Source organism: Engraulis encrasicolus, chromosome 7 (genome assembly GCF_034702125.1).
Source record: "Engraulis encrasicolus isolate BLACKSEA-1 chromosome 7, IST_EnEncr_1.0, whole genome shotgun sequence".
Classification (NCBI taxonomy): domain Eukaryota; kingdom Metazoa; phylum Chordata; class Actinopteri; order Clupeiformes; family Engraulidae; genus Engraulis; species Engraulis encrasicolus.
Genome location: NC_085863.1, coordinates 53,502,010 through 53,523,070, shown reverse-complemented (window position 1 = coordinate 53,523,070; position 21,061 = coordinate 53,502,010). Strand labels below are relative to the sequence as shown.

General features: G+C 43.2%; 3 protein-coding genes across 3 annotated transcripts; 2 read left to right on the top strand and 1 right to left on the bottom strand.

Moving 5' to 3' along the window:
- The first annotated feature begins 6,732 nt into the window (after positions 1-6,732).
- On the top strand, positions 6,733-8,448 carry LOC134453171 (uncharacterized). Its single transcript, XM_063203994.1, has 2 exons — positions 6,733-6,787; positions 7,734-8,448. Exon 2 carries the CDS (start codon positions 7,742-7,744, stop codon positions 8,357-8,359), a length of 618 nt encoding a protein of 205 aa, XP_063060064.1. The 5' UTR covers positions 6,733-6,787; positions 7,734-7,741; the 3' UTR covers positions 8,360-8,448.
- A 252-nt stretch (positions 8,449-8,700) lies between these two features.
- On the top strand, positions 8,701-14,747 carry bud13 (BUD13 homolog). Its single transcript, XM_063202649.1, has 11 exons — positions 8,701-8,841; positions 9,029-9,119; positions 9,281-9,374; positions 9,920-9,944; positions 10,051-10,391; positions 10,801-11,120; positions 11,785-11,893; positions 12,318-12,459; positions 12,851-13,041; positions 13,558-13,639; positions 13,811-14,747. Exons 1-11 carry the CDS (start codon positions 8,705-8,707, stop codon positions 13,902-13,904), a joined length of 1,626 nt encoding a protein of 541 aa, XP_063058719.1. The 5' UTR covers positions 8,701-8,704; the 3' UTR covers positions 13,905-14,747.
- Positions 14,748-15,862: 1,115 nt separating this feature from the next.
- Positions 15,863-18,489, bottom strand: si:dkeyp-69c1.9 (uncharacterized). The gene is made up of 5 exons (XM_063202648.1): positions 18,452-18,489; positions 17,530-17,664; positions 16,527-16,752; positions 16,135-16,255; positions 15,863-16,003 (listed from the first exon to the last, which is right to left on the bottom strand). Exons 1-5 carry the CDS (start codon positions 18,456-18,458, stop codon positions 15,920-15,922), a joined length of 573 nt encoding a protein of 190 aa, XP_063058718.1. The 5' UTR covers positions 18,459-18,489; the 3' UTR covers positions 15,863-15,919.
- Between the last annotated feature and the right edge of the window lie 2,572 nt (positions 18,490-21,061).

Below are 21,061 nucleotides of genomic sequence, written 5' to 3'. Positions count from 1 at the left end.
TGCATGTTGAAATTGATCAGAATTCTCCTTTAACCACGAGGCTTATGCATTTGTTTGGCAAACATTCAGCATTTTCTAGAAAAAAAAAACCCAACAATTGTATATGCTATCAGTGGCAGGTAATTGTCGCTGACGTACACACAGCCCTGTAGTTAAGGAAAGATTTGGAATGAAAGGTTGAAGACCTTTGAAGAAGTCCTAATTATAGTAGTTCAAGTTGCACACAGAACTTACAGTATGTCTTTTATGGAAACACGATTTCATAAGCCGGTGCCATTTTCATTTGTACATAATGGTGTGGTGTGCAATGTGAAGGACAAAGAAAAAAAAAACTATGTCAATGTCACTCTGATAGGCTCTCGTCTCTGATGTCGTTCTATGGTCCAGCTCCCAGCACCTTGCAAAATGTAAATACAGTTTAAAAAAAAGAGAGAGAAAAAAAACATTCACAGCACAACATTGCCGAATGTTGCCTAAAGCAGTGTTTCCCAACCAGGGGTACGTGTACCACTAGGGGTACGCGAGCACACTACAGGGGGTACGTGGGGAAAGTGTAATGTAATGATAACAAATGTATGGAACACACTGGGATAGAGGAAGAGATACAGAAGTATGAGTGAGGGGGTACTTATGACATGACAAAAAGGCTTAGGGGGTACGCAAGACAAAAAAGGTTGGGAAACACTGGCCTAAAGACATGAGTTGGCATTACGACGTAGGTGCAGATTGCTGAGTGTCACAAGCAAACAGAAACCAGTGCTTTGCCATGACAGCATTTATGTCTTATGACGCCATTTCAGACTGAATATAAACTTGTACACGATTTGCAATCCAAGAACAACACCAAGACTACACTGATCCATGAAAAAAAATTAAAACCTGATATGCATTGTGCAGTGCAAAGTGAATTGACTGTATTGCACTTCCATTTGCTGAAAAAAAAGGCATATGGAACCCCTTAGTCCCTCAGTTTATGTACAAAACTAAGTTATTTAGACATTCTTTCTGGGCAGAGATATCCAAAACCATTTTGTGTCTGTCCAAAAGGCAGACCTGCTTTGTAACAGGAAGTAACCTATAGAGTAAAAAGTCTTCATTCTGATTGGACACCCTCAAAAAGAAGACATTCTGTCCAAAGAAACAAAGCAGCTGCTTCATTTCATGTTTCATATCTGTACATCAGTATGCCAATGTCTGAGATATGGATATCAGTATGCCATTGTTTTGCAAAAGGACAAAAGGACTCCACCCATCCCACTCGCCCATTCATCCATCCATCCATCCAGCCATCCAGCCAGGCAGGCAGGCAGCCCACCACACAGTTGCCAGATATGACTGATGGTTTCCAGTCCGATAAATGCTCAGAAACTGGTTAGAGCAGAGGCACCAAATCATGCCCAATTTGAGCTAAATTCTACTGATTTCTATCAGCATACATCTGCACAAAAACCAGCACAATATTTTTATAAACATATTTTTTTTACCTGCAGATTGCCATCCTAAATAGCCCAATTGGACAGGAAACCTCTTTATCTGGCAACCCTGCCCACCAGTCAGCCAGCTGGCAGCCCCTCCCTCCTCGTTGCTCCTCTCTCCTCCTCCTCCTCCCTCCTCCCTCCTCCCGTGCTCCCCTGTTCTTATAGCAGTGCGTGGTATCCTCGTGCAGGGCAGTGCACGCAGACGCCTCAGCAGGGCTGAGCCAGTGAAGCACCGGCCGGCTTCGCGTCAGCAGCACCACACTGTTGGAGGGGGGGCCACCACCACCACCACCAACACCATCACCACCACAATCACCAACAACCTCATCACAACAGCATCATACAGTAAGGACTCAGTAAGGTAAGCATTGATGCCTAAGCTGAAGTGATTTAGTTTACACTATTGCTTTTGTTATGATGGTGCACTTTGAGGATGCTGCTGACAGGGGGTACTGCGAGTCTAAGGCAGGTGCAGCATGGGAAAGGTTGTTTATGTGTCTGTGAGTTGGAGAGGGATGCTGCGCAGATGAGATACTCTGTGCGGTCATTCGTGACGTAGATAATAACAGTGTCTATACCGTAGGTCTTACATGGGGGGGAATCTGAGTTTTGAAATGCTTTAGTATTTACACTATTCTGACTGAGAGCATAGCATAGGACACAGCATGACTGATGCTACAGTGGCTATGCATTTGAATGCTTTATCCTCTAGTAGTATATAGGCTAATATGTGTGCATGGGTATGGTTGTTGTTGCTAATGAACAACAACCTTCAGCATATGTCCTGCTGATGGGGCAGAAGCAAGTTGACAGTGGGACGTGCACGGCTTGCTTCCTCTGCACTGCAGCGAGACAAGTGAAGGCGGGAGGGGTGGCTTGCTGCTGGCTGTCCTGGATGAAGCACCATCACACACACAGCCATGCTGCCCTACCCAAGGAGACCCATAGGTGGAGCCAGTGTTGCAACCTCCATTTGTTTACAATCTCTCCTGTCTTGGTCAAGGGCATGATGCTTCCAGAACTTTCTGTACACAGATGCCATGCTGACTGACTGACTGTGACTGGCCTGCAAGGGCAACACTGTGATACATCACATACTGAGTGTCATTTTTTGTCTGCCTATTTTCTCTCTTTTCTCCAAACAGATTGTGAATCATGTGGACCACCTGGCTTGTCCATGCTCTGGTACTTGGAGGTGAGATGTGCTCTTGGCTAGAACGTGTTGTTTGAGTAATGTTATTGCATACGTCATACAGTATAGTCATGGAAAGCGTGCAGCAGTTACGACCAGTTGGTGGTGACCTCAGCACCACAAGGTGCGCAGTTGCTGTCTGTATTTCATATAACCATGGAAATAGTGAAAAGAAATGTAAGAACTGGAACAAATGCAGTTTCCCCAAATGGTTATGCTTCTTCTCAGTCTCAATCATCAACAAAACTATTTTTGACATGTCTGACCTTGTTATGATACGCTGAGATCTGACTGTTTTTTCCTTCAAACTGGGGCTGACTATTAACTGGTGCTTCCCAAAATAATCTTCATTAAATGTAGGGTTTTACTCTGTTATTTTTTTCCAAAATGTATGATGCCCAATCACAAACTTAATCTTTAATGACTATTTACTGGTCTGACCAAAGTATGTTTTGCAGCCATAGATGACAGGTCATTCAAATAATAATTATTAATTTATGCTGGTGGTAATAAATATAATACATGGAAAGGTAATATTTGTGAATGTGCATCAATTCTGGGAATAAATTACTGAAAAAAAATACATATTCTATCTTTAAGGGCAAATAAACAGTACTGAAGCAGTTCTGATTGAAAACACATGGAAGAGCGGAATTCATGTGGGTTTAAGTGGAAAAGATTCAGTGTGCAAGGATAATTGATGTACAATACAGTCCAATCTACCTCCATGAATGAAATAGACCTACTGCTCTCTCAGAGGGAATTAAATAGAGCCCAGTCCTAGATTGATTTTAGTGCTTCATATCGCGCACGGCTCCTTTGGGTCAGTGGCTTAGTCATTACTGGAACACTTTGGATGGAAGTATTCAGCTACATGAGATGTAATGTAGTGCATTATGTTGCCAAACAAAAACCGTGTTGTTATCAGCCTGCTATCTCTTGTGTCTTTCTTCCCCTTGTTATTGCTCTTATCACTAAGTACTGTTGTACTAAAGGCCGATTCCCACTGAGTGAATAGCCTACATGTCATGACAAACATGTACACATGACAATGACCTTTATCAAAACCATTGGCAGCGGATGATTTATTTTAGTTAAGACGTTGCCAAGATGAGATCAAAATAAGCTACTTATAGTGTGTGACAACAAACATTGGCAAAGTTTTGATAGGCGAGCAGGCTTATATTGATCAAAGGCTGAGAATTTTGTGTTTGTGGCTTTTAAGATAGAGATAAGATTATGGTGAGATGGTATGACGTGCTGTTAAAGAGCAATGTCTGATGTGCTGGTAGCTGACCTTGGTCCACTCTTTATGGAAACCAACTGGTTTATGGCACTTTCCTCTCTTCGTGGGCAGTCATGAGCTAAAAGACGAAAAGTGGTTCGAATCCTTTACCAGTAGAAAGAATGTTGGAAGAATGTAGGTTGTTTGTCATATCACCCTCATCTAGGCTGAATTGCCCTTGAGCAAGACATGCGTGATGCCTTTCCAGTTATTGTAGACTTTGCTTATTAACTCCACAATGCTCCAGGGACTGTAACCAATACCATGTAACAAATAACGTGTAAGCTGCTTTGGATAAAAGCGTCAATAAAGCGCCATTTCTTTCCAGTCTCTGTGGCCTTCGTGGTCGGCCAGATCACGGTGTGCCAGGAGGAGGATAACGACCTGCGCGTGGACTGCCAGGTGAACACCACACCGAGCTCCATGCGCCTGGACTACGAGTTCTCCATGGCCCGGGGGGGCAAGGAGACCATCATCAACACCAACGTCTCGGGCATCATGGCCGACGACAAGTTCCGGCGGGACAAGGCGTACGCCGAGCTCCTGGACACCGACGCCATCCGGCTCACCATCACCGACTACACCGTGTCGGAGAACACCACCTTCCTGTGCAAGATCTACGGAAACCTGGAGTCTGTTTTCATTGAGCCAGGTAAGAGGGAAGCTGCCATCAGGGCCACTGATGGTGTTGGCTGGGGCCCAGGACAAAGTCATCTGAAAGGGCCCCCCACCCTATACATACAGTACCATAACAGCCGCTGACAGCTTTGGCGGGCCATTTGAAAGGGCCCCTCAAATCAATACATTCAATATAATGAGGGCCCAATTGGCCGATCCCAAGTCACGACCCCTTTTGCATGGATCGGTCAATCCTCAATTAAACTGACCACTTTTGTCCCCACCTGTCAGCTTCCCTGTGTACAATGTAATGAGTACCCGATTCTGGGCCCTCCCCGAATGGGCCTGCACAACTGACCCTTTTGTGTCTCTATCTATCTATCTATCTATCTATCTATCTATCTATCTATCTATCTATCTATCTATCTATCTATCTATCTATCTATCTATCTATCTATCTATCTGGTGTATCTCACACTACAATTATATGCTGCCTCTGTCATGTCATAAAGCACAGCATGCACTAATGTTTTGCTCTTGTGACTTTACAGAACTGCTAGAGCCCTGCTCTGCCATCAGTGTGTTCATGCACAGTCTCCCTCTGCTCCCTCCGCTGCTGCTCTCCCTCCACCTGTGTCTGCCTTCGGGGATGGTCTCCCTTTGAAAACCCTGACACCGCTGCACTCTCTCTGAGTAGGGCAGCACTAAAAAAAGTAGGGGTGCGTTTCTCGAAAGCATGGTTGTTAGCCAGTTAGCAACTTGGGTAGTTGCCAAATGGGAAATTGCATGGCAAAGAACAAAGTAGCTAACGTAGTCAGCAACTATGGTTTCGAGAAATGCACCCCTGTAGGCCTAGTCTCTTGGGACCATATAAGCCATGCATAGAAGAATCTCTACACACAGTAATTACATGTGACACATGTACAGTTTGTTGTTTTTGGTGGGGTATTTTTTCATTTGCTTTGGAATACTGCTGACCTTTGTGCAAAGTGGGCAAACGATGGCTGCCAATAATCTCTATCTCAATGATATCAGATGCTTTGTGCTACTGACATACTAACACCAATAAAAAAGCCAAAAATGTGCCTGTGGTCGAGCGTTTCTTTTCCCAGGAAAAAAAAGATTTCCTATCCATAAATGAATACACATGTTCACGTTAACTGGGTAGTTGTACGAGTTTGTAGAGTATAATAGTATATTGTATAGGAAAGCTCTATAAATGAAAGTCCATTTACCATGCATATCGTATGACTTTGACTTATATGTTGACAATTGGCATTATAAACCACTATTGTTGTATGGTGTGCTACACTGTTCAGAAACATGTATGAAAAAACAACTGAATACATGAGGCCTAGCACCATGAATACATGATGTAGGCCTAGTAAATGACGGGTCCCACTAGTTTGACGCCCTCTCGTGACTTCACATGGTAATCAAATATTTCAAACAAGCGATTTAAGGTTAGGGTTAGGTTTAGGGTTAAGGTTAGGGTTAGGGTTAAGGTTAGGGTTAGGTTTAGGGTTAGGTTTAGGGTTAAGGTTAGGGTTAGGGTTAGGTTTAGGGTCGTATGACGTAAGCGGTAAGTACCGAAAGGGCGTCGTTCTAGTGAGTCCCAGTAAATGACAGAGTAATTGTATTATTTAAAAGGCCATAGTAGGCCTAACCTAAACTGGTCTGCCCTGCATTCAGAAGGATAATCGCCACACAGCAATTATGTGTGTCACATTTAAATGTTGCTGTTATTGGTAGGTTATTTTAATTTGCTTAGAACACTGCTGGCCTTAGTGCAAAGTGGGCAATTAGTTCCCAGTAATCTCGACTTATCTCAAATGCTTTGTGCTACTGAAATAGTAACATTAATTAAAAAATATATATGCCTGTGGTCATTAGTTTCTTTTCCCTAAAATAAAGTCTTCATATAAACCAAATTCAACTAAATGTTTATTTGCGTGTTAGCCTATGAGTTTAAAGGACAGACTATTTTTTTTAAATTTCACATGTTGACAACTTCCATTGTAAATAGCGTCTACAGCAGGCTATGATATGCTGTTAAGATCATTTTAAATGACAGCGTAAAACTACGGTATTATTCATTAGCATGTTCAGAGTTCAAAGACCACATTACTGCCATACAGCTAGGAGGAGTTGCACGCACAGTGAAGTGAAAGTGAAAGTTGGGAGATCTACATTCGAGAGGGCCGACATCGGAAGGTTGGTGCTTTACACACACTGCTCTTTTTGATCAACGTCACCATAGGTACGGTCACATTTCTTAATTATACACAAGGACATTGTTAACAGTAAATGTGGGATAGGTTAAACTAGCTAAAACTAAATTTCCACTGCAGGGGTAGTAGCCTACTGATAAGAGCAAGTATTTAGCCTTGTAAAATATAATTTACCTTTTATTGCTATCTTATCTGGTAGACCATTATCTTACAATGATAATCTAGCATTAAAATTGCTAATTAAAACAAAACACGCATTATTTTCATTCTATTCTGTGACTCCTACCTGTTTCCCTGTGTTGTTGAAGCGCATTGCCCCGCCCACCCAAGGCATTTGATTGTCACACATTTACCCAGTCACGATTGATTGTCACTAGTCCAGTCATCAGCTCACTTTATTTATTGTACATTTCTCATTTGGAAAACATACATTTTTAATCAGGATAGTAATTTGCATAATTAAACGCTTTTGAGTTAGGTATGTGCCTCTTTAGCCTTCAGTTTTTGCTTGAACAATGACATCAGTTATAGCCTTCTCCAGCTCTGGCGCATGTTAGTTACCCTGTAACCACACCAGATAGGTGTGGTCCTATATTCATGATATAATAAATGAAAACAGATTGATCAGTTGTGGAGTTTTTTTTTATTTTAAGTGTTTTGCTTTCTCACTAAACCCAGAACAATTGACTTTAGGCCTTACATGGTAGCCACTAGAGCCAGTCTGTGAATGTGTGTGTGTGTGTGTGTGTGTGTGTGTGTGTGTGTGTGTGTGTGTGTGTGTGTGTGTGTGTGTGTGTGTGTGTGTGTGTGTGTGAATGTGAAGCACTGTGAGTCAATTATGTAGGCCTAGTTGGGATATAGTGCTATATAACATTTGATTGATTTAATTGATTGACAGTTACAGGGAACACAATGTCTTCTCATCACAGGCACCACCATGCCCATCGCATTCAGCGGATGGGAAGCCGTCTGTGAGAAATCCAGGCAACTGAAGCCAGGCCAGGCGCCCAAGTCACAGCATGGCTACACTATGTACCACGGCACAGACCAGACCTGTGCCAATGCCATCATATCGTCTGGGTTCCGGCCCTCCCTTGGAGGCACGCTAGGCCCTGGGGTGTACTGCAGCAGGGACATCAACAAGGCCATGGGTTATGGGCAGGTGGTCTTGAAGCTGCGGGTCAGAGTTGGCAAGGTGAAGAAGATTGATGTGCAAAACCAAAATATGCGAACCACCTGGCAACAGCATGGGTATCACACAGCCTGGCTGCCTGCCGGTGCCTTTATGCCTGGTGGCTTGGAGGAGGACTGTGTGTGGGACCCAAAACGGCTCACTGTGGTGGGGATAGCCCACTGCACAGACAGTGCCACCAAGAGCTCTCTGGAGCAGCTTATTCAGCAACAGCCACAGCAGCAAGACGCGGGGCCAAAAATGATTAAATGTAAGGCCTGCGGTGAAGAGACACAGTTGAAGCACACTACAGAGAAGTGCTGGGGGTGTAAGACTGAGATCTGCCCCTTCATGAATAAGCATGTGTGCCACAAACGTGGGTGATGATAGACAACAATGTAATTAGCCTACTGTTTTAATGCTCATCCTACAAACCATGTAATGTGTGTTTTTTCTGCACTCTGTTTGAATAGCCTTGTTGTGAAATAATGTTTTGATATGATTTGTTTTTTATTCATTTTTTGTCAGTTTAACAAAAAAAACACAATGAACTTCCTGAAGTCACGAATATAGGCCTGCTTGTGTTGTGAGATCATTATAGGCAAACAACAAGCATGTTCCAAAGTTGAAATGACAATAAACACACCCCATGCCAAACGCCGTGTGTCATATTTTTTGTCCCACAACGCATTCCGTACCGTGACGTAATTTACAACCACTTCAGAAGAAATGGCTGCGTCCACGGGAAAAGCCACTGGACTCTCCAAAGCAGACTATTTGAAACGTTATTTATCTGGAAATGGGGATTCCAAGAAATCTAAAGAAAAGAAGGTCAAAAAGAAGCGAAGCCTACAGCCTGGAAAGGGGTAACTACTTACAACACACGATCACTGTGAGACGTCTGTTGATGAAAGCGTTAGCAAACATGCTAGTCCTACCGTATTACGTACCCTTGTTTACTCTCCACAGTACAGCGTGTTATTAAAATCACAGTTCAGTTGTTGGATAGCACTGTTGGATCGTGTTGACGTAGATCACCTGGTGTATCTCTAGGATGAAAATTGTAGACGACGATGTAGACTGGAGGCAAATGATGACTACCCCTGAAGAGAAGGAGAATGACGAGGAGGATGAAGCCCCCGTGGTAAGGCTGGCAAAACGGAATGCTTCCCCACTTGCTGTTACTTTATGATTCGCATTTATTTCACACCAGGTGACATGTCCGCTTTCTTACTTTAAACACTAAGCCATTTCTGAGCGTTCAAAGTTCACTGGTAGTTCGTGATCCTAAGATTTTGTGCACAGGTTGCTGAAGTCATAGATGAGCGCCCAGAAGAGGTCAGGCGTCTGGAAGCTTTCAGGACCAGCAACAAGTGGAGAATTATGGGAGACGATTCTGGTGAGACCATAGATTCATGCACTCTCAATGGGTGAGACCAAAGATACACAATATTCAGGTCGGTGGGTGAGACACATGCAAATCCTCCTGTGCAATTTGGTTTAATAATGAGCATGCTTCAACCATTGATGCCTAAAGCACCTGCAAACAACGTCTGCTGAATGCCTAAGCCCTTGTTGGGAAAGTTGCCCTCAGCCTATAAAAACCTAAATATCTTCGCCGCTGATGCATATAAAAACATGAAACACGATAGGCTAGCATTTTAAACCCCAAGACCCTCATGTTGCATTACAATGTGTTCATTCAGCTGTAACAGCCACATTTTTATTCAAAAAGCTTAAGTCTCAAGAGCCTGAATGCAGCGTATATGTGTCTCCAGGCACCAAAGGTCAAACAACATATACGAGTCATCAGGCTAAATGGGTTAATTAGCCCATAAACCCACAAAGGTGTTGGAAAGGAATATAATGCTCTTCTCTGAATTGCAACGGATCCATTGAAAAGGGTAGACTATAACGCTGTGTTCATGTTTTTATATTTGACAGGATCTCAGGATTCTCAGGGCTTCAGGTACTTCACATTTGAATCAAAGTTATACTATTGTTATTTGATAGTAAGTGAATTACAATGTCTGACCTTTTTTGGCAATGATGTTTTGGGACTGTTATGAAAATAGCAACCAACAGCGTGGAGGCTCAGGCAGTCGCCATGACTCTCCGGATGTGTCACCACAAAGACCGGCACGCCACGATTCCCCAGACGTCTCGCCGCCAAGAAAGAGGCGCAATGACTCTCCGGACCAGTCCCCACAGAGGAAACCTCGTCACGACTCTCCTGACCCTTCGCCACCACGAAGAACGCGCCATGATTCACCAGACGTCTCTCCACCGAGAAGAACGCACCATGACTCTCCAGATGCCTCTCCACCCAGAAGAGCCCGACATGACTCCTCCTCACCCTCGCCTCCACGGAAGGCAGCAAAGAGCTCTTCTCCAAGGAGCACAAACAGAAGCAAAGGTGAACAATGTCGTATCACAAATGAACCACATTGCTTTAGGAAAAACATTGAATGATGCTTAGCCTGTCTGACCATAATGACATTTGTTAAAGCACTGAATTCAGATGCTGTGAATATAAAATGCTTCAGCCTGAGCATTTTTTTTCGTAACCATTGGTTATTTAATATTTATTTGAGGGGGCAATGTCCTAACACTTCACATAGATGGTCTTAATTTGTTGCTAGTTTACTTTGACTACCAGCGTTATAAACAATCATAGTGGCATTATGGATACTGTTGCCCAGTCTCCTCATAATGGCTTATACAACAAAAAAACAGAGTGTGAAATGTTCTGCTAATCTTCTTCTAATTTTTTTGGAATGTCGGCTTCATAAAAGTGTACTCAGACCTGCTGTGCCTGTTTGCAGATGGGTCCTCCCACTCCAAGAAAGCCAAAGGCAGCTCCAGAGACCAGCCCAAGGGCCATTCCAGAGACAGAGACCTCTCTCCCCCCCGCAGGAGACCCGTGAAGGGAGGGGGCTCTGACTCCGACCAATCCCCACCAAGGAGACGGCCCGCGGCAGGCCGAGGTTCTGACTCCGACCTCTCACCGCCCCGGAAGAAGAGACAGGCTGCTGGTGGGGGCTCTGATTCGGACCTGTCTCCTCCTAGGAGACGAGGCCAGGGCGGGGGAGGTTCTGACTCAGATCTCTCCCCTCCTCGCAGACCCACTTCTCCCAGATCACAGGTGTAGTACCATAGTAGTCAGATTGAAATGGAACAGATTTTGTTGCTTTCAGTCGGTTGCATCACTTGTGGTTAGGACACAGGGTAATGGATAAGTATTAACAGTGGGGTTGACATTGTTGCCATCCCAATATGCAACCTTGCCTCCTCCACTTGTGCCTGTCTCCTCGTCCCGCCTCCTGGCCCCGACACCGTGGAGAAAACTATAAAGTTTCCCAGCTGTCACAACAACTTTTGAGGGACTGTTTTTCATTCACCATCCCAATTGCAAATGAGAAAAAGACTCTATAATTGAGCTTTTGCAAGATATTGAAATATAATGCTGTTGTCTGTGATGTCATCATGACGAGAAGCAAGTGGAGGAGGCAAGTGGAGGAGGCAAGGTCACATATTAAAACGTACTCATTGTTGCCATCATTATATTTAGTGTGTTAGTGAATGTTAGGCAGTGGAATTGCTTTGGGTCAGACTGCTAAGTGAGCATCATACTGTTAATGCAGTCCATTTACGAAGTGGTGGTTGTAGAGCTCATAAAATATGGATGCATTGCTTTATTGATCCCAAGCTCTGGGAAATTGAAGTGTCATGGTAATGTGGTCTTCTACACTACATGGGATTATTATTGCATAATAAGTTTGACATGTGTTTCTCTGATTTGCATTTAGGCTCCACAAATGCTGTCAGGCGGAGCGGCAGGTCTTGTGTCTCTGGAAACTCTCAGGAAAGAACAAGAGGAGATAAAACGAAGGCAAAAGCAGAACAAACCCCTTGAAGGTATGAGTTTCAACACATTTTTTGTTAATGCACATTTGTTTTTGCTGCATTCTTGCTGTACAAACAGATTGCAGCCCACAAAGGCGCTAAAAAACTAATCTGAAGAATCCTTCTGGACTGGGCAGATCAATTGCCACAAAAGCAAGGAAGATTCAACCTTTGTCGATCAGGGCAAGCAGCCAACTAAAGCTCATGTTTAGAATAATGTCGACATTCCTTTGGTTGGTGCCAAACTGCACCATAGCTCATTACAAATTGTTAACTGAAGTTCAATGTCTCTCTTGAACTTCTCTCTCAAAACTGCTTTTGCCACTTATCATATTTGCTTTTCCAGTCAATTACTTCCATCGCCTTTGCCACTTTTTACCTCTTTTCCCCCAGTTAGGAATGAGATCTTAATGATTCTTCATTGTTTCTTCCACAGAGGAGTCCCGTAATGCGCAGACCATATTCCGAGATAAGTCGTCAGGGAAGAGGCGAGACCTGGACGCAGAGCGGGAGGAGCAGAGCAGGAAGGCCGGGGTGAAGGCAGAGAGAGACGAGAAATATGCACAGTGGGGGAAAGGGTATGTCTCTAGATCCCATCTTATTTTCATGATTTGCTTTTGAAAGTTTGAGTGTACGTACTTTATTGCCAATTAATTCTATATAACTGATATTACACAGTGGCAAATGTCAATGTTTACTTGGAGGAATATCTGCTCTGGTTCTCTTAAGATGGGAAAGACAGCAGTGGTGCTCTGTCCTAATTTAAAATTTTTGATGAAAATAGCTCTTCAGTGTAGTTGCAGAACTTCATGATTCATGACTTCAGAACTTCAAAATTGCAGCATTTTTTCCTGGCAGGCTTTGGAAAATCTTGCGCATGCAAGTTGGACAAATCATTGGTTATAATCTGGTCTTCTGTGACGGTCATTGTTTTGATTGTGTCCTCTACTTCTGATGCATTATGGGTAGGTTGGCCCAGAGCCAGATGCAACAGCAGAACGTGGAGGACGCCCTCAAGGAGGCCGAGAAGCCCCTGGCGCGTCACCGTGACGACGAGGAGCTGGACCGCATGCTGAGGGAGCAGGAGAGGGAGGGAGACCCCATGGCCGCCATGCTGCGCAAGAAGAAGGCCAAGGACGCACAGCTCAAGGGCATCAAAGGTATATATAATAATAATACAAAAAGAAGCCCAAGGACGCACAGCTCAAGGGCATCAAAGGTATATAATGATGATAATGACAAGAATTAATAATAATACAAAAAGGAAGCCAAGGACGCACAGCTCAAGGGCATCAAAGGTATATAATGATGATGATGATGATGATGATAATACATCATAATTAACAATAATACAAGAAGAAGGACGCACAGCTCAAGGGGGACACTTTGAAATGTAGGCTTAGGTCATCTTAAAGCCAAACAATGTACATGTAAGGACTAAATCCTAAAAGCATCAAGGGTACGTTTTTACATCAGGGGTTTCCCCCATCTCTTTCTTATCCTCTTTTTATTTTGGGAGGTTTACACATCAGGTGAAATGACTTTAGATTGAACGTTTTTTCAGTACATTGCACTCTTACCTGACTTGTCCTCTTATCCATATCCACTTACAGTTATTTAGATGGAATGGTAAACAACAGTATTTTTAACTTATTGTTGCATATTTTGGATTTCAGAGAAACCTCGCTACAAAGGACCACAACCACCTCCAAACCGGTTTAACATTATGCCAGGATACCGCTGGGATGGAGTGGACAGGTAAAAAAACCATTCCGTTCTTCTTTGACACGATGATACTAATCGTATAGATTTAATAATAACATTAATAATATTGATTAGTAATACATTGATTGCTGTGTATGATATTGATTGCTGTGTATGAATGTTGTACTGTGTGTTGTTCACATGGCTTTCTATTTGTCCTATTAGATCCAACGGTTTTGAGCAGAAGCGCTACTCCAGGATAGCGGACAAGCAGGCAGTGCAGGACATAGCTTACCAGTGGAGCGTGGAGGACATGTAGACCTCATGTAGGCCAAAGAGACCAGCGTGGCCGACCGCCCTGCATCCCTGGACACCACCGCAGTGTATAACACAGGACATGTGAAGGACACTGTGCTCTGGGGCTGTCTACATCAGCCCTGCAGGCTCAGATATGAACTCTAGATGCTGTGTTGACCACTTCTTTTGGATGGGAACAAATGGCTGAAGGCAGATCGCCATCATGTTTAGGGCAGTATTTGCTGAGAATCTGATGAAGACTGTTGCGTCTAAGCGTAATCCAGCCATGAAACAATAAAAGAACAACAACAAAAGGGATTTTAAGTGTGCGGACTCCTCACTCTGAAAACTAACAGTCAGCCTTTGTCCTGCACCTTTTCCTGGGATGTGCACAATCTTCACCTTCAACTATAGGCAGTATAACGCTGCCATCAATTGGTGATAAGGTTGTACACACATGAACCGACACGTGGCGGTAACACCACATCTATGGTAAACAGGATACCAGCCCTCAACGGCAACACCCAAGTTTGGACAATGTCAATAGGCTAAACACGCCGTCTAATGTTCATATATATGATGTAGGCTAAAGATCAACATGGCTGACTTCCCTGCACCCCTGGACAGCACCGCAGTGTATATATAGGACTCTGGGCTCTGGGACTGCCTACACTAGCCCTGCAGGATTTGCACTGATTGGATCTTTCACACTTTTCTTGGTCTATTTTTGGTGCCTGAGCGGGTGAACACTCAGAAGGTCTCTCCTACTGTACTGTAGATGCCAGTGATGATGCAGTTATACATCTCCCATGTTGATTTATTTCCTTTTCATAGAGAGTAAATGTTGCCCTTTCGTATAAATCTGCCTTTGGTTGTCTTCATTTTTTTGTGTTTTTATTATTTTTCCAGAAACATGCAGTGTGTTGCTAAAAAAAGTATTCAAGATGTAGACATCAATGTCATATACCATTTATTTATTAGATATAATGTTAAGATCAATATCTAACAATCATGTTATTCAATGGCAACACTATGTCTGTGACCTAAAGAATGGGAGGACGCTTAAATTGTACTTTTACACTTTAAATACAAGTGTGAAGGGAAAAAAAGCTAGAATGGCATTTGGAGAACGCAGGCCCCTACCAAGGCTGCTGAGTTCACCAAATGTACATTGAAAAAAAGTAATTCCAAACTTCCTCGGTCCAAGAAAATAAGCCTTGTGACGCATCAGGAAATGGTTTCAAAGGTGGTTTGACAATAAGTGCTGTTTTTCAGATAACACGTAAATCAGGGGTGTCAAACTCAAATTGGCCGAGGGCCAAAATCGAAATCTGTAAGAAAGTTGCCGGCCAAACTCAATTAAAAAAAATAAAAAATAGAATGGTTCATGTTTAAAGTAATGTTTAATTAGTTCAAATGTGTCTGCACATATTCTGTTGCATTTGAGTGTGAGCTGTTTCAATGGCCTGGGCCCACTCATATCCTGCGATATACGAATTTTCATGTTCAGATTTTAATACGCTATACAGTTATGGTGTATGTGGGCCAACAGTAATAGACATCTAAAATGATCTCGCGGGCCAAATAAAATGTCTCCACGGGCCAAATTTTGCCCCCGGGCCTGAGTTTGACATCCCTGTGTTAAATGAACGTGCAATATAAAATTGGCTTTTCCCAATTCCTCAACGAGGACAGAGGAAAGGACCCAAGGTTGGAGAATTGACTTGTATCCATAACCTTGTGGTGGAGGTAAAGGTACAGTGCTAGTGCCTTTTACTCTAGTTCTCCTATTTCCTTGAATTGTATATAGTTAATCTGAACTAAACTTCAAACACTCCTCTTAATGCACAGGTATCACGATTCCTGTTGTGTCAACCCAATTCCCCAATTCAAAGTCTGTACACTACATGCACATGCAGTGAATTTGATGTTACGAGTGTCCTGATGGATTTTCCAGACATCTTGTTGTCTGTTTGGAGAAACCGTCACTGTTTCCTAGTTTTTCCATCATTTACAGTTTGTGCAGGACAGGTACAGTTATCCATGTCTGTTTTCAATGAAAGCTGTGTGGGGAGCACTTTCTGTCTGGGATTTTGACATCACTGAAATGGGTGTTAAAACCTGGAAATACAAAAGAGCGTAGTAAGCACAGATCACACATTCCCCCAGCAGGTGTAACAATCACACCATGTTGTTCAAATCAAATGATGCAAAGAAGGTGGATGTAATGAATTCTTGGTTATGTGCAGTACCTTCTTTCCACCAGAGTGTGGCGTATGGGGGCTGGGCCATTGCTCCTGCTGTGGACTCAACATCCTCCACCCGGTCCTCCACCAGGGGTAAGTCTCCTTTTGCACCGTCTGGAACTCCCACCTTCAATCACCACACAAATACAGTATAATTAAGTCAGCCAGGCTGAGGAGAGGGCAGTACAAACTTCTATTCTAACTTAGAATTTTTTTTTCACCTGAGATCCATAACACTGCTGCCCATCTTTCTTGTAACATCCATTATTTTTTTTAATGGAAATTAGCCAAAGATGTCACAGGTGTCAAATAGTAGATTATGAAACGTAATGTCTAATTAATGCTTGTCAGGTTAGTTTATGATTGTTAGGTACTAGCTGGGCCGGAGTTGTTGATACCTGAGTGAGGGGTTGATGCCCAGGTTATCAGGCTGAGGGAAAGCTGGTGTGGACTTGCGATGGGTGCGGAGGGGTGGCAGAAAGTCCCGTTGGTAATGAGTAGCCAGCTGTATCCCGCCTGTCGTCCCCCTCCTCTCCCAGACTGGGGTCTTCTGTCGTAGTGGCGAAGGCCGGAAATCCTCCACATGGAAGTCCTCTCGGTGGGTCGTTGTGAAGCTATGCTCACCTGCAGAGAAAGAGGCATTGTTGACATCCACTACACAGTAGGCCTTTATACATACAGTATACACAATGCAGTAGGTAATCCATCCAGGGCCACTGAATGGGCCCTACCCCAATGCATACAATGTAATGAGGAGGACCCAATTCTGGGCGCACCTTGTCCCTGGGCCTGGGACCCCTTTTTACCCCCCGACCGTCAGCTTCTCTGACTCTGTCCATGATTTAGAATAGCTATGTCCACTGATTATTCAAGCTAGCTTGAACGCATGACATACACTCATGACGTCCACATTGCTAGGTTTCAGAACTGCCTACAACAATACTTGGGTAGGCTGTAGCATTGCAATAATGCTAATGGGCCCACCGTGTGTCAAGAAAATACCCCCACACTATTGCACCATCAGCCTGAACAGTTGATACAAGGCAGGATGGATCCATTTTATTGATGCCAAATTCTGTTGGACAGGTGCCTGTTAAAAGTGGCCGATGGCCAGGTGTGCTGTATATGATGACTAATGTCCAAAGACTCAAAACACCAGCTTTTTCAAAATGAAAAGGTTTGACCACCAGATGGTGAATGGCCAGGTATTGCAATGACCCTGTCTGTCTGCCTGCCTGTCTGTCTGTCTGTCTGTCTGTCTGTCTGTCTGTCTGTCTGTCTGTCTGTCTGTCTGTCTGTCTTTCTCTGTCAACAGTGTTTTGGGCAGTCTGCAATGCAGGGTGCTATTTCAGATTGCTCTTTTGCATGGCTTGGTATGGATCATGCGGCAAGACTGCAGACCTTCCAGCTGTATGTTGGAGCGCAGCATGCTCTTTTTCTTCACGGGTGGCCGCCTCCAGGCTGTGGGCTTTAGACAGAAGTCCCTCTCGTTTGTGGTCTCCATCTTCTCCCTCTTGTCTGGATAGAGCAGCAGGCCTGAGGAGTCAAGGTAAAAGAGAGAGCCACTCATTGCACACTCTGACACCAAATGTCAGAGGTGTCAAAAGTAGACTAGAAGTAACTAGACGTGAAAAAAAAGCTCTGCTACAGATTCCTTCCAACACAGGTGACTACACCAAATAACTGGTATAGATACTGTACTGGTCTTACAGTCGGGGAATTGTGAGCTGGTTGGGTCAAATTTGTGGCAGGTTCTTTTCAGTTGTAACAGTCTACCTCTTGATTGGACTAACTGGTGTAGCAACTATGTAATATCATTGCTTAAACTTTTACTTCTGGTTTTAATACCTTTGCCAGAGGTATTAAAGAGGTACAGGTCATGAGAGTTGCTGGCAGTGTTACTTCTATTCTCACAGTATTCTCCTTAGTATTCATGTGGTCTATTGTTAATATCCAGTATTCCCACTTCCATGAGACTCCATTCATGAAGACGGGATCACTAGTGATCCCATTCACTATTTGCTGAATAAACTACACCATGACAGCATTGCTATGCCTTTGCCGAGAGTCTTAAGTAGCAGATTAAGTGAAAGTGAAAGCCCAAACTGCGAAATTCCCTTGTGACACAACACTCCACAGCACACAGTGCTCATTGCACACAACAAAATTGCATGGTACAGTAATCGAATGGATGCAGTCCAATAGTAATTGGTACCAATGGTAATAATACGGCATAAATGGCATGTATTACGGGCTACCATGTGAACCCTATTCTACAGTGTTAGTGTTGTTAGCATATCAATTTCCAATGTAAAGATCTTACCTGCCATCGCAGGGCGTTCCCCGTGCCATGCAACTGACTCCTGGCCATGTTGGTACTGAAAAAAAAATCAGTGCTTGTCATCATTGGTTACATTTTGCAGTGTCAATTCCACACTTAAAGGGTGCAACATAGTTAAAATCCACTCTCTTGGTGATGAATTAACACCACAAAATGTACTGTGTAGTAGACTGTAAAAATGTGTCTACTTGTATTTGTTGCCGATTGCATTTCACAGATTGTGCAACAAACATTAAGACGGAGTTCATACTGTTCTTAATCTCCACACTACATTACTATTTGCTTGCATTGCATCTGTTATTTTAGGTGGAGATTAACGCAATCAAGGTACAGTGGTCATTCTACAAAAGGAACATGAGAGTGCCCAAATACTAACCGGATAAAACAATTTGTTCTCCTTAATGTTAATTTAACAAAATGAAAAACATTCTTAAGTTGGTGTATGGAATATATTTATATTTTTAAATTATTTTATCGTGCTGTTCATTTGTCCAGTTTTACAAACAGTAGACCAGCAGGTTATGTCACATTTTTTAGATGCGTCCCACGCATCTCTATAAGAGGCTTTGGTGTCCGTCCGTCCGTCCGTCCCTCCGTCCGTCCGTCCGTCCGTCCGCCCTCCCGTGATGTGTTTCCCTCCCGTGATGCGTTTCTGAATTGTGATTCCCTCCTGTGATTCCCTCTTGTGTCCACAAGGTGGCAGTCGCTCAGTTTTGGCCTGGAGCTCATGCGTGCAAACCAACCGTGCTCTTTGCCAGTGAGAAAAACATGGCGGCACTTCCTGTTGATTTTCACATGAAAGTTTTGCTTAATTTAAAGTCCCTAAGCGACTATAAATGTTGTGGCTTCCATATATTGATGTAAAAGTGCCCCACGAAGTAATGAAGCACAACAAAGTTACTCCACATTACCATTTGACCACTCGTTTTTCTATGCTAACAGGGTAGCTAATGTAGCATTGTAAATGATCCAGGGAGAAAGGGGGAAATGTTGTGATTTCAGTCCGCCTGAGGCAACGATTTTCGTGGGGAAGATGACCTGCATCTCGGTGGCATTGAACCACGCCCCCGTGCCTTATTTGGCTCGCTCAGCACGTGCGTCCTCAGTCCAATCGCAATGCTTTATTTTCCCCAGACGTTTAATCGCATTTAAGTGAAAGTGCCATGTATACACATCGCAAAATAACTCTTAATCCGATCTATTTAAATCGCATTTATTAAATCGGACTTAAAAACATCATGTACACGTAGCCAATGTCTCATTGATTAGTTTATGGAACTTACGGTTTGTCTGTTACGGTCCACGAAGACAATATCCACGTGAAAACGCAAACGCCTGCAAACCACTGTTTTGACAGAAATACAGTTCACCTGTCGCCTACTCTGTTTTCTTCCCAAAGCGGCATTTAAAAGTATTCCATGAAATCCAACATCAACGTCACTTCAAATAGGTGACAGCATCATGCTCACACATGAAATAACACTTCAGTGAGGGGGGGACATCACTGCTCTCATATTAAAGCGAAAAGAGAATTTCACATTTTAGTTTATTTAATGTAGGCCTATGCAAAATTGCAAATAGCCTATTCATTGAAATCTGTCCAGAAAGGGTTGTAATGTTTGCCTGTTTTTTATGTTTGTAATTTAAAAAAAAAAAAAAAAAAATGTGATTAAAAAAAAAAAAAAAATAGCCTAACAAAAATAGAGATTTTATGTAAAAAAAAATGTGATATGGGATGGACCGATGGCCCCCCTAAGCTAAATTCGCCTTAGGTCCCCACATTGCTAAATGTAGTGTAAGGGATTATTTTGAAAAGACAGTAACATGTAATCAGCAATGCATTACAGTTTTTCAGTAAATTGCCCAACACTGTTGAAATCCTATGGTACTTTTTCAAATCCAGGCTTATACAGTACATGGTAGGCTTATTGATAAATTGCCTTGACAGGTTATGAGGAGGCCAAGGGGGCGTTTGGGCAAAAAAGGTTCAGAACGGGCATAGACGGACGCATCTGTTGTCCGCCTGTCGGACTTGTTATTATAGTTTCTACTCACCCAGCTCATTTAGCCCAGAAATACACAGGCGTTCACCAATTTCTGTCGCCTGAAGTCCCAAGTTACACCTTCTTTATCTTCTTTATCTGCTTTGCTTATCTGTCTTTCCCCCACTCTCCTCTATTTAGCTTTCACTGGTCTGGCTTCATCCATGATAAAATAGAGTTGTGTCAGTTGCCATGACGCCCCCAGCCCTCCCCTCTGCGGGGTGTGTTGCTAAGTAGAGTGGTGGAACAATGGGGTTTGTTGTAAATTTGCCCCAGTGCCACACAGCCAAGGCCAACTTTGTCCAAGGACTGCATGTGGGACCTCTGCTCTGCTAAGTGTTTACCCTCCAAGGGTACAGCATGTGTACATTCATTGGACTCACATTCTTTGCTTACCTTTGTTTTAAAAAAAAAAATCCTAGTGGGTTCCTCGAGTGTGCATACTTCAAGCTAAATGGTAGGAACATATACAGTAGGCTATAACATAACATCATTACAACACGGTAACACTTTATAGTAGCCTAACGCTTATAAAGACTTATAAAGACTA

Coding starts and splice junctions, on each gene's coding strand:
- bud13 (XM_063202649.1), top strand. CDS start 8,705: ATGGCTGCGTCCACGGGAAAAGCCACTGGACTCTCCAAAGCAGACTAT. Junction 10,392..10,800: donor GAGCACAAACAGAAGCAAAG/GTGAACAATGTC, acceptor GCCTGTTTGCAG/ATGGGTCCTCCCACTCCAAG. Junction 11,894..12,317: donor GCAGAACAAACCCCTTGAAG/GTATGAGTTTCA, acceptor TTTCTTCCACAG/AGGAGTCCCGTAATGCGCAG.
- si:dkeyp-69c1.9 (XM_063202648.1), bottom strand. Junction 16,753..17,529: donor CTCCAACATACAGCTGGAAG/GTCTGCAGTCTT, acceptor CTTTCTCTGCAG/GTGAGCATAGCTTCACAACG. Junction 16,004..16,134: donor CACACTCTGGTGGAAAGAAG/GTACTGCACATA, acceptor TTGTATTTCCAG/GTTTTAACACCCATTTCAGT.
- LOC134453171 (XM_063203994.1), top strand. CDS start 7,742: ATGCCCATCGCATTCAGCGGATGGGAAGCCGTCTGTGAGAAATCCAGG.